Source organism: Lithobates pipiens, unplaced genomic scaffold (genome assembly GCF_037356315.1).
Source record: "Lithobates pipiens isolate NorthernLeopardFrog02 unplaced genomic scaffold, aLitPip1_a1.2 Scaffold_25, whole genome shotgun sequence".
NCBI lineage: Eukaryota > Metazoa > Chordata > Amphibia > Anura > Ranidae > Lithobates > Lithobates pipiens.
Window position 1 is genome coordinate 147444129 of NW_027507787.1, and position 13726 is coordinate 147457854.

The following is a 13726-nucleotide window of genomic DNA, read 5'->3' on the forward strand; positions in this document are numbered from 1 at the left end:
CCCTGTAAGGAAGAAATCACTATACATACCTTTCTTTAAGTCAATGCTGTCCGGTCCCACGCCGAGTTGTCAGCGGCGGTCCATAGTAACTCTATGGGTGACGTCACTCCCCATTCATTTCTCAGCCGTTGTCGGCTGTCTCCTCTGCAGAGCTTCTGCTGCTGAAGACGGGACCGGTTTAAAAAAAAAAAAAAAAAAAAAAGGTATGTATAGTGATTTCTTCTTTACAGGGCTACACAGGTTAGTTTTAGATCGTGGGTGCCTGCAGATTTACAGATTTTAGTATTAGGGTGGACTTCCTCTTTAAGGTGGTTGTAAAGTTGGAATGATTTTATCTTCCGTATGAAGCCCACCCCCTAGAGCCCCCTTATACTTAACTGAGACTGATCTGGATCCAGCAATGTGCATGAGAGCAGCTGTTTCCCAAGCTCTCTGCCTCCTCACTGGCTCAGAGACAGCCAGTGAGAAGGTAGTGGGGGTGGGGCTGTGTGTCTAATGGACAAACGGAGTGGGGCTCAGAGAAAGCACACACACCAGTGCCACCATAGCAAGTGGCTTGGTCCCTTTTCAAGCACTTCTTGTTGCAGGATGGCAGCACTCTATCCCTGCCCCAAATTGTGCAAACAGGCTGCAGGAGATCAGCAGCACTGAGCTGTAACAAAGAGATGTAACAAAGGATAAAAAATTGACAACTAATTTAAATACCATTACGAGAGAAAAGTTTCTGGAACCATTAATGGACGTTGCACCAAAAAAAAGAAAAAGAAATATGAGTGGGAGGAGAACAAAGCTATTATCGAAAATCATAATCCTATTCCAGAACACAGGCAAAGCAATATACCTAACAACAGGTTGGAGCAATCCACTAAACACCAAAATATATCAGCCAACAAGCAACAATCATCCCAAAAAACTGGCAAAACCCACAACATTCAAAAAAGACACCCACCCAACAGCATTACTCAAAGCAATAAAAAAATAAATAAAAACATGTGACAGAAACGTTCCAGAAAAACAGCGTGCCATGCCAAAAAAACTGCTGGTGCAGTAATATTCCGAAACACAACAAAACACATGACCCCAAAATATTCCCAAAAAAGGGGCAGCATTGATCCAGGGCATGCTAACAAAGAATAGCATCCATGTTTATCGGGAGCACCACGATATTCCAAGATCCAGAACAGACATCATCAGGAGCAGACACACAGGTATTGTTACACGCCTCAGACATGGGAAAAACACCCTCTCAGAAACGAAACAAAGGAAAACATTTAAAATAAAATATAATTTATATAAATACAATTTTTTATGCTTTTGTCATTTTTAATTTTCTTTTTATCTAAAAATATTTTTATTCATAAAATAAATAAAAGAAAAATAATTTTAAAAAAATTCCAGAAAAACATAAACAATAAAAGCAAAACCTGTTATTGCAGACACGGAGCACAACTAGGAAAAATAATAATAATAATTATAATAACAATAATAAAGCAAATCAATATACAAATCCAAAAAAAATAGAAAATACATCTAGAGATTATTCTCACAGGACATTTTTCATTGTGGCGGTCCAGGGTAAAACACACGAGTGGGCATAATAGTCCAGCCAGGGCCAAAGCACGTGGTCCACCAAATGACAGGGTACATCAGGTGCTGGCATCATACAGGTCATCCGGCTCTTGCGGAACTAAGGCCTGCCATACATGGTGAAATCTAACCGTACAATCCACTTTAGATTTACCAAAACTATGATCTACCTAATCTACCCAATTCATTTGTGTCCAATCAGGCAGGCCCTTGATAGTTGTAGGTAGATCTAAAGGTGATTGTACAGTCAGATTGTAGCATGTGAGCTTTAAAGAGTCAGCACGCCGGTCACTGAAAGACTGCTGAGACTTGTAGTTCCGCAGTAGCCGAAGATGATAAAGATGACTCATGCCATGACATGAGGATGGGGTGGCACACACACACCAAGCTGGCACTTACTTGAATCTCCCCTGGCAGTGTTGGCACTGTTCCCCCACCCAGCCGGGGTCGCACACACAGGTGTTGTTGATGCAGCGGCCGGAGAAGCAAGGGCTCTTCTCGCAGGCTTTGCCCTGGGAGCTGTGAGCGAAGAGCAGCAGGTAGAAGAGTCCAGACCTCAGCAGGGAAACCCCAGGGCATCCTGGGCACATGATGGCCGCCTTTGGCCCCAGACCCACGGAGAGCATTGTCACAAGGCCCGATCCAATCAGGAGGGGGGCCCAGCTTAGAGCAGCATGGAGGGAGCTATGTAAAGTGCATATAGGGCCTGACAGTAATGTATGTCATCTACCTATGGCTTACCGTAGGAGAGAACGTCACCAGCTGTCTACAGCCAAGGCATCTATAGGGGCCTACTGGCAAGATTCTATACATAGAAGTATAAAGGATATGGCAATATTTACTTCTAGTTATAGGTTCTGCTGACTATGGCGTCTCCTATAGATCTGACCTATGAATCTGGAAAAGTATGCAGGCTGTAATCATAAACCAATATATATTTGAGGCTTAATAGCAAGCTGTAACCCCTTGGTATGGGCGTCACCTATAGATACTGTACAGGAGGATGTCAGCAGCCAGCTGCCTACAGCCAAGCCATCCATAGGGGCCTACCAGGACAACAATATATGGATACTATAGAACTCAGATTTATGTACTGCCAGTTGTAGGTTCTGTTTAATACATTGTCTCCTATAGGGCTATCATATGGATATGGACAAATGTATCAATTTTAGCTATATGATAAATAAATATCACCCTGCTATAGGGGTTCTGTTATATGAGGAGTGCAGATGTAAAAAGACATTATAGAATATAAGGGAGATCTATACAAGGACTGTATGTGAGTTCCAGCTCTAGGGTCCTGCCTTGTGCTAGTGATTCATCTATAGATTCTGATCCTTATTACCCTTCCATAGGGTCCAGCTTGGTATAAACAATGATATCCTTTTACAAGTCCAGATATGACTATGAGATGGCTCTATAGGGTCCAGGGATGTATGGAAAATCCTTCTGTATAATCCAGTCTTGAGAATAGAGAGCGGAGGATCCTTCTATAGGGTCCAGCAGGTATAGGATGGTATAGGATCCCCCATAATGGGTGAGGACAATATCAAATCTCCTTGTATAGGGTGACAGGCTTCCTGTATACTCTCCAGGTTGCTGTACAATCTCCTCCTGGACACTATACAATCCTCTATATGGTCCAGCACAGGGAGGAGGAGGAGGAGAGGGTCCACCTTCCCTCTATAGAATCAGCGCACATATTCCTTCCTATAGGCTCCACACGGTGCTCACCTCTCCTTTACGGGGCCTCAGGGAGAAGGCAGCGGATGATCTCTTCCCGGGAACAATGCTGAAGAAGAGGATGATGATGAGTCCTGAGAATCCGACCAGCATCACTCAATCTTCTACAATGTATCACCGAGGGGGGAAGTGCGCATGTGCGGGGGAGGAGACTCCGAGAGAGGATGGGAGGAGCAAAGGCTGAACTGAGACTCTCATCAACATTACACTGAGTGCAGTGACTGCGAGCATTACTGTCACATATGACTGTACGGAAAACCTCCCATATTACTGCCCCTCAACAATATATATGTCCCCATTACGTCGATGTCTCCTGTATTACTGTCCCCCTAATATCAATGACCCCTCGTATCATTGCCCCCCTCATATCACTGTCCCCTCATATCACTGCCCCCCTCATATCACTGTCCCCTAATATCACTGTCCCCCTAATATCACTGTACCCCTCATATCACTGTCCCCTCATATCACCTCATATCACTGTCCCCTTCATATCACTATCCCCTCATATCACCTCATATCACTGTCAACTCATATCACTGTCCCCCTCATATCACTGGCCCCTAATATCACTGTCCCCCTAATATCACTGTACCCCTCATATCACTGTCCTCCTCATATCACCTCATATCACTGTCCCCCTCATATCACTGGCCCCTAATATCACCGTCCCCCTCATATTACTGCCCCCCTCATATCACTGGCCCCTAATATCACTGTCCCCCTCATATAACTGCCCCCCTCATATCACTGGCCCCTAATATCACTGCCCCCCTCATATAACTGTCCCCCTCATATTACTGGCCCTAATATCACTGCCCCCCTCATATCACTGTCCCCACTTGCAATTTTTTTATGGTTCTATAGAAGCGGGCGACCCCACGCAGCGTGTTGACCAGTTACAAGTACATGTATCCACCATATTTACATATATTTTTGTATCTATCGCAAAGATTCTTCATGCAGATCAGTATTTTTTAACACTGTGTCCGTGACATCTTATATGTGAAATCTAATACTATATATATATATATATATATATATATATATATATATATATATATATATATTATTCTGATTTTGTTCTCCCATTTGCAGATTCAAAGTTCCACTACTTTTTAAAAAAAAATATCCTGATCCTTATTTCCCTTCCATAGGGTCCAGCTTGGTATAAACAAACAATGGTATCCTTTGATATGTCCAGACATATAGTCATAATTTTATGACTATGAGATGGAGTTATAGGGTCCAGGAGGTATGGAAATCCTTATGTACAATTCAGTCTTGAGAATAGAAAGTGGAGGATCCTTCTATAGGGTCCAGCAGGTATAGGATGGTATAGGATCCCAGATGGTGGGTGAGGAGTGGGGACAACAAATAATCTCCTTGTATATGCTGACAGGCTTCCTCTATAGCAGTGATGGCGAACCTTGGCACCCCAGATGTTTTGGAACTACATTTCACATGATTCTCATGCTCTCTGCAGTGTAGTTGAACATCATGGCAAAGGTAGTTCCAAAACATCTGGGGTGCCAAGGTTTGCCAATGACTGCTCTATAACCTCCATGGCAGTACCGCCCACTGAATATGACTGGGATGCAATTTTTGCTTCGGCATGTGTACAACCCCCTGCAGCCACTGTGTTTGGATTTCAGCCTCCCCAACCCCAATTATAATTGAGCCTTACTGAAAAGCTATTTTTTTATAGCAATATTTGTCATTTTCATTCAATTTGTTATATTTAAGAATCAGCATTTCCATTATCCTGCATATGTGGAGCCCTGTCATTTCACAAGGCTGACAATAGGGATGGCCGAACTGTTCGCCCGGCGGTCGTTTCGCGGCGAATTTCGGCTGTTCGCGGTCCGCCCGTTCGGCGGACTATTGACGCTGTTCGCCTGGCGGACTTACGTGTTTACTGTGTAAAAGAACTTTGACCTATGATGACACATCCATCATGAGGTACAGGACAGCCAATTGAGACATTACAGCACATGGACACTTGGACATTCCTCCTAACTTATAAATAGACCCGATCCGGCGGCCATTTTACATTCTTTCTTCTGTCACTATAGGGAGAGGTTGCTGTGTGGAGCAGGGAGAGACTGCAATGACCCAAATCGCTAGCTATTAGGTCCACAAAAGTTCTTTTAAGGACTGGTATGGTATAGGTGTAGTTCAGGATATAGGTTTGAGGCACTGCTATTCAAGTCATTGTTGCTGCAGATTGTCTTTTGTCAGGGCTGAGAGAGGGACAGGACGCTGTGTGCAGCAGGGACAGTCAGTTTAATCATTAGCTGTTACTATTAGGTCCACAAAAGTCCTTTTCAGGACTGGTATGGTAAAGTAGTACAGGATATAGTTTTGAGTGCTATTCAAGTTATTGTTGCAGGAGCCTGTGTTTTGTCAGTTTAAATAGGGACAGGCAGGAAGCTGTGTGTGGCAGTGAGGGACAGTCAGTTTAATCAGTAGCTGTTACTATTAGATCCACAAAGGTTCTGGTAAGGTATAGCGTACTACAGTATATAGGGTTGAGTGCGGTACAGTCTGCTAATCCTTAAGGACTGGTATAGGTCCACAATATATAGGGTTGAGGTGCACTACTGCTGACTGCTGCCCAATTCTGCAGCAGTCCTTTATCAGTATAGGGACTGAGGTACAGCCTGCTAATCACAACCTACTAGTTCCACAAAGGTCCTTATAAGGACTGGTAAGGTATAGTGTACTACAGTATATAGGGTTGTGTGAGGTACAGTCTGCTAATCACAACCTAAAAAGCACACCGTACTATATGCCCGTACCCTCCTGTTTGAAGAGGTTGAGCGGTGTCATATTTTTGGGGCCCAGCAGCAAGTTGCTGGTATCAGTGCTGCTGTTAGTGCTCTCTATCTCGGTGCTGGTGTCAGTGCACTCTATCACGGTGCAGGTGTCAGTGCTGTATATCAGGGTGCTGGTGCTGGTGATCATCTCCTGCACCCTCTTCTTTGCCTACCCTGACCTTCCCTCTCCTCCATTGCCTTCATGTGCTCCACAGTCCCGAATTGTCACAACAATTTCACATATAAAAAAAGAATGCTTGTAGTTGTCGATCCCAGATTCACCTCATACATGTGTTATGTCACGGTGCTGGTGTCAGATCACTCTATCACGGTGCAGGTGTCAGTGCTCTATATCACTGTGCTGGTGCTGGTGATCATCTCCTGCACCCTTTTTTGCCTACCCTGACCTTCCCTCGCCTCCATTGTCTCAAGAGTCCTGAATTGTCAGAATTTCACATATAAAAAAATAATGCTTGTAGTTGTCGATCCCAGATTCACCTCATACATGTGTTATGTCATTGGCCATGTGGTGGTACTATGTGTGCACAGCTAGTAATTATTTTGTGGCTGCAAATATGACCTGTAGGTTTGTAAAGTTCACCATCCCTGTGCTGTGCTGACTTCCTCCTGGGGCTGTACCTCTGCTGTGCATATTATGAGGGGCTCCCACCATCCCTGTGCTATGCTGACTTCCTCCTGGGGCTGCTTATTATGAGGGACTCCCACCATCCCTGTGCTGTGCTGACTTCCTCCTGGGGCTGTACCTCTGCTGTGCATATTATGAGGGGCTCCCACCATCCCTGTGCTATGCTCCTTATGAGGGGCTCCCATCATCCCTGTGCTATGCACATTATGAGGGGCTCCCACCATCCCCGTGCTATGCTGACTTCCTCCTGGGGCTGCTTATTATGAGGGGCTCTCACCATCCCTGTGCTGTGCTGACTTTCTCCTGGGGCTGCTTATTATGAGGGGCTCCCACCATCCCTGTGCTGTGCTGACTTCCTCCTGGGGCTGTACCTCTGCTGTGCATATTATGAGGGGCTCCCACCATCCCTGTGCTATGCTCCTTATGAGGGGCTCCCACCATCCCTGTGCTATGCACATTATGAGGGGCTCCCACTATCCCCGTGCTATGCTGACTTCCTCCTGGGGCTGCTTATTATGAGGGGCTCCCACCATCCCTGTGCTGTGCTGACTTACTCCTGGGGCTGCTTATTATGAGGGGCTCCCACCATCCCTGTGCTGTGCTGACTTCCTCCTGGGGCTGCTTATTATGAGTTGCTCCCACCATCCCTGTGCTGTGCTGACTTCCTCCTGGGGCTGTACCTCTGCTGTGCATATTATGAGGGGCTCCCACCATCCCCGTGCTATGCTGACTTCCTCCTGGGGCTGCTTATTATGAGGGGCTCTCACCATCCCTGTGCTGTGCTGACTTTCTCCTGGGGCTGCTTATTATGAGGGGCTCCCACCATCCCTGTGCTGTGCTGACTTCCTCCTGGGGCTGTACCTCTGCTGTGCATATTATGAGGGGCTCCCACCATCCCTGTGCTATGCTCCTTATGAGGGGCTCCCACCATCCCTGTGCTATGCACATTATGAGGGGCTCCCACCATCCCCGTGCTATGCTGACTTCCTCCTGGGGCTGCTTATTATGAGGGGCTCCCACCATCCCTGTGCTGTGCTGACTTACTCCTGGGGCTGCTTATTATGAGGGGCTCCCACCATCCCTGTGCTGTGCTGACTTCCTCCTGGGGCTGCTTATTATGAGTTGCTCCCACCATCCCTGTGCTGTGCTGACTTCCTCCTGGGGCTGTACCTCTGCTGTGCATATTATGAGGGGCTCCCACCATCCCTGTGCTATGCTCATTATGAGAGGCTCCCACTATCCCTGTGCTATGCTCATTATGAGGGGCTCCCACCATCCCTGTACTGTGCTGACTTCCTCCTGGGGCTGCTTATTATGAGGGGCTCCCACCATCCCTGTGCTATGCTGACATCCTCCTGCGGCTACTTATTATGAGGGGCTCCCACCATCCCTGTGCTATGCTGACATCCTCCTGGGGCTGCTTATTATGAGGGGCTCCCACCATCCCTGTGCTGTGCTGACTTCCTCCTGGGGCTGTACCTCTGCTGTGCATATTATGAGGGGCTCCCACCATCCCTGGGGCTGCTTATGGTGCAGGTGTCAGTGCTGTATATCACGGTGCTGGTGTCAGTGCTGCATATCACAGTGCTGGTGTCAGTGCTTTATGTCACGCTGCTGATGTCAGTGCTCTCTATCACGGTGCTGGTGTCAGATCACTCGATCACGGTGCAGGTGTCATTGCTGTATGTCACGCTGCTGATGTCAGTGCTGTATATCACGGTGCTGGTGTCAGTGCTGTATATCACGGTGCAGGTGTCTGTGCTTTATGTCACGCTGCTGATGTCAGTGCTCTCTATCACGGTGCTGGTGTCAGATCACTCTATCACGGTGCAGGTGTCATTGCTGTATGTCACGCTGCTGATGTCAATGCTCTCTATCATGGTGCTGGTGTCAGTGCTGTCTATCACGGTGCTGGTGTCAGTGCTTTATGTCAGGCTGCTGATGTCAGTGCTCTCTATCACAGTGCTGATGTCAGATCACTCTATCACGGTGCAGGTGTCATTGCTGTATGTCACGCTGCTGATGTCAGTGCTCTCTATCACGGTGCTGGTGTCAGTGCTGTATATCACGGTGCTGGTGTCAGTGCTTTATGTCACGCTGCTGATGTCAGTGCTCTCTATCATGGTGCTGGTGTCAGATCACAATATCACGGTGCAGGTGTCATTGCTGTATGTCACGCTGCTGATGTCAGTGCTCTCTATCACGGTGCTGGTGTCAGATCACTCTATTATGGTGCAGGTGTCATTGCTGTATGTCATGCTGCTGATGTCAGTGCTCTCTATCACGGTGCTGGTGTCAGATCACTCTATCACGGTGCAGGTGTCATTGCTGTATGTCACGCTGCTGGTGATCATCTCCTGCACCCTCTTCTTTGCCTACCCTGACCTTCCCTCTCCTCCATTGCCTTCATGCGCTCTACAGTCCTGAATTGTCAGAATTTCACATATAAAAAAAGAATGCTTGTAGTTGTCGATCACAGATTCACCTCATACATGTGTTATGTCATTGGCCATGTGGTGGGACTATGTTTGCACAGCTAGTAATTATTTTGTGGCTGCAAATTTGACCTGTAGGTTTGCAAAGTTTGCCTCCCATTGAAGTCAATGGGGCCCGCCGTGAACGTTACGGTTCGTGAACTATCGGCCGCGTTCGCGGTCCGCGTTCCCGAAACGTCCCGTCGGAAGTTCGTCCATCACTAGCTGACAATATGTAGGGTGCCTCAAGTGCCTCTCTCTGGCCTCACAGTCACACTGGTTATTACTTGAAGGAGCTATGGCCCCCTATAGGGGTTATTGTACTTGTGCTATTGCCATGAGCTCTTAGTCAATGTGCACAGTGCCCAGGGACCCCACGCCACTATTTCGTTATATGGTTCCAGTTTCATGTAGATGAAGTTGAGGGCTCATCTCCTATGGCCTATTTGTTCTGCAGTGTCAAGCTCCACGGTAGCTAAGTGCTCTACTCCTTTCTAAGGGCTACCAATTTATTAGCCTATATTGCACTATTGGTAGGTATAATGACTGCCCCTAGTACAATTCAACTGTTTGCACACTTGGAAGATGCTCCAGCAACGTTTTTCTTGTACTTAATTGGCCCCTTCAGTCGCATCCAGGCCTACTAAATTGGAGAGCGCTGGACCCCTGTCATTTTGCAAGTGCATCAATGCGTAGGTGCCTTGAATGCATCTCTCTAGTCTCACAGCCATATAGGTCTTTACTTGAAGGAACTATGGCCCCCTACAGGGGTTTTTGCACTTGTGCTATTGTTGTGAGCTCCTAGTCAATCCACACATTACCTGAGAGATTCCACACTCTTTCATTTCATTGTATAGTTCTGGTTTTACTGAGAAGCAGTTCAAAGCATGTACTCTTTGATCTCTTTTTTGTGCAGAGCCCGGCTCTACAGTAGCTTACTGCTCTACTCCTTTCCAACCTATTTATTGGCCTATAGTGTGATATCAGTCGGTATAGTGGATAATACTAGTCAATACAACAGTTTTTTTCCTGGGGGGGGGTGCCCCAGTAAAGTTCCCTGTGCAGTTAATTGGCTCTGGGTCCCCCTCATTCACTTCTGGGCCTACTAAATTGGAAGGTGTTCAACCCTGACATTCTTGCAATGTTTGTGGCTGACAATGTGTAAGTGCCTTTACTGCACCTGTATGGCCTCACAGCCATCCTGGTTACTACTCGAAGGAGTACTGGCCCCTATACAGGGAGTTGGTTTGTTTGCCATGGCCCCTAATCAATGTGCCGGGGAATTCCACACCCCTACTTTGTTGTATAGTTTCCGTTTTACTGAGATGCAGTTGAGTGCATGTCCCCTATGTCCTATTTGTCAACCTATTGTTCCACTATGGTAAGTACTGTATGTTTGGCATACCTCCCAACTTTCTGAGATGGGAACGAGGGACACCTATTGACAAAGGTATGTAGGCTTGAGACACACCCCTTCAACGTCCTTTTAAAGGATAATTAATTATGCAAAAAAATGTTTATAGTTAAACCCACACGTGGTATTTTTTATTTTTTTTGGGCTGTCACCTGAGCAAAGTTTTTGTGTTTGTCCCTTCAGATTTTCTTGGACGGACTGTCGTGATCGGCTATCGAAAGCTGTGTACTAACAATCAGATTATCAAACGATCAAAAGAAAAACGTTTTTTATCATCCGATAATGGGAACGTGTGTATGAGGCATTAGTGGTTGGAGATTTTGACGAATTGGTGGTTGGACACAACACCGACAACAGAATAGAGTCTGGTACTGGTAGATAGCACTCTTTTGACAGTACAGCGGCTAACGCGAACATTTTGTTGGCTAATATCGGAGTAAGAATCTCCGCTCATAATATCCTGCACCAGACTCTATTCAGTTGCCTTTGCTGTGTCCAACCACCAATTTGTCAAAAACTCCAATTACTGCTGGTCTGAAGAAACCGGAAATTAAGTGGTTGGAGTTACTGGCGGGTTGGCGAATTTGACAGATCACCGGTGGACATCGAGTCCGCACAACCCGCGGGCAAGCTCCCTGGCCTGGTCATTAAGGGGGCAAATCCTTCTGGGGCTAAAGTGGTTAAACAGTTTACTATTGATTAATCAGTCTTTTCAGTTTATTAAACGTACACCATATTGCTACCAACTTAGTGATCCCTTGCATGGAATTTTATTTCATAAAGTGTGCAGTCATTGCACCAGGGACACCCAGGGCATGACTTTAACAGAGGACTGTATTAGACTGATAATGAACCTGAAAAGGGTGATGCAGTGCCCCTTCATATCACTGTCCCCCCATATCTCTGTTCTCCTCATATCACTGCAATATTCCTGGTTTTCCCATGTGTGGCCCCACATCATCTCTTGTGTGGCCCAATCTTCCACATCTGTAATTTATAAAGATTTCCGTTTCCACAGATCATTCACTCGCGTTCCTGGGTCACGCCATGTGCGTTGTCTGGTTGGCTAATGGTGATTGTTCTGGTTTTTGTCCTGCTGCTTCTATTGATTCCTCCAGCTGAGAGTTCGCCACAAAAACAGTTACACAATTCTGCAAAATGAGGTTGAAGTTAATGTTGTCGCCGGAGTGCAGCAATATCACCATCTGCTGCAACAAATGCGTTTTAGATGGGTGAGAACAACAACAAGGAATGCTTTGGGGTTCATACAATATGAATACATTGTACGGCTCCAGCACCAGAAAGACATAAGCTAAGGCCGCATCTGTTTCATTTGTTTTATTTGTATTTGTTTCAAATGTGCTCCAAGAGCATCTCTCATTATTTCACCTAAAACTTTTTCAGTTATAGTTAGAGCCTGGTGAATAAAGCCGCGTACACACGGGCGGACTGTATGGCCTACTTAGTCCGTCGAAACACATTTCAGCGGACAGTCCGCTCGTGTGTGGGCTTCAGCTGACTTTTTCAGCGGACAGTCTGGCGTACTTAGTATTTCGGAATTTCCATAATACTGTCCGTCATACTTTGGTTTCAGCGGACAATCCGCTCGTGAGTAGGCTAGTTCGACGGACTAAGAATGGCGCATGCTCAGAAAGGATTTACACGGCGGAAGGTTGCATTGCTGTGTATTGGACTTCCTATTTCTAGTCCCGTCGTACGTGCTGTACACATCATCGCGCAAGCTTTCGACGGACTGTTTGTGCATCCGTGTGTGGTCAAGTCCGTTCATTCGAAAGTATGACGGACTGTCCGTCGGATTGTATGACGGACTAAGTAGGCCATACAATCCGCCCGTGTGTACGCGGCTTTAGGCTACTTTGAACACTTCTTTGCTCCCTCCAATGGGCAGCCATTCGTCCTTGGCACAGTCGGCTTCCCCTTCGGTGTCTTTACCCTAAGAGCATGCTCAGTGGGGGATCGCTCCGTCGATCCCCGCTGAGCAGGAAGATGACAAGTCTGTCTCTGCACACTGTGCAGGGACGGACCTCTCAGAGCGCTGCTCTCCCCTATGGAGGATCGGATTAAGATGGACTGTAGAGTCCATCATCACCCGATCCGATGACGGATGGAAAATTAGGTTTTTCCTCTGTCACAGTTTATCGGATCGGAGCAAGTCGGATGTCAGTGGACATGTCACCGCTGTCATCCGTCCCTCCATAAACCTCTATGGAGTGTCCATTCAGATCAGCCTAAAAAACTGACAGGTGGACCTGAACGGATCGTCCATGTGAAAGGGGCCTATACCTTTACAGCTGCTACACAGACCCTCTCTTATTGCTTATGCTAAGTGCTACCTCTTGTACCTTATCATAGCCACTCGGTTAGAGTTATAGTATTAATATTCACATAATGCATATATGCATTATATATTGTTGACTTTGCTGATGATTCATGAGTTAATCCCATGCTAGTGGTACAGAACCAGTGGCAGTCCATCCTTTAGGGGTGCAGGGGCACTACCCTCCTATCCATGCATCCGCCCAACCTAATCTACATCCTGGGCGCTGGACGCATGGATTCCAATGAGGGGTGTTTTTTTTTGTTTTGTATTTTAAGCACATAATTCAAGCCAGAGGCTCTAATGGGCTTCAAAAAGGGGTGGGCTCAGGGCACAGAGCACTGCGCCCCAAGCCATCCTATTGGCCTATGAGAAGGAAGGATGAGACGTATGGCCGCCGTGATGCCGAGCAGAAGCGCGACCGACAGAGCCAGGACACTGAGGAGACTGAGGCTGTTTCCACATGTCAGTCTGGGGGCAGCACAGGGTGAGTGAGCTGCCGATCGAGGGGGTGTGGGTATGGTGCGCCGTGTTGGCTGGAGCGACAAGGCGGGACGTCCGTTTGACGCCCCCGACCAATGGTGCACGAGCCGCCACTGTACAGAACTCTATTCTAAGTTACCTTGGCATAGTGAATATAATGTTTAATGGCCTGTGTCTGAACATATCTACTGTGTGTTAATTCATGCTCAATCCACCATTTAT

General features: G+C 46.8%; 1 protein-coding gene across 1 annotated transcript in view; it reads right to left on the minus strand.

The window, feature by feature from the left end:
• Window positions 1–3461, minus strand: part of ATRNL1 (attractin like 1) — a 1004401-nt gene extending 1000940 nt beyond the window's left edge. Inside the window, exon 1 of the mRNA XM_077454933.1 lies at window positions 1987–3461. Coding sequence (XP_077311059.1) covers window positions 1987–2213 — 227 coding nt within the window. The 5' untranslated portion in view covers window positions 2214–3461. The remainder of the gene's footprint in view (window positions 1–1986) is intronic.
• Window positions 3462–13726: the final 10265 nt, after the last annotated feature.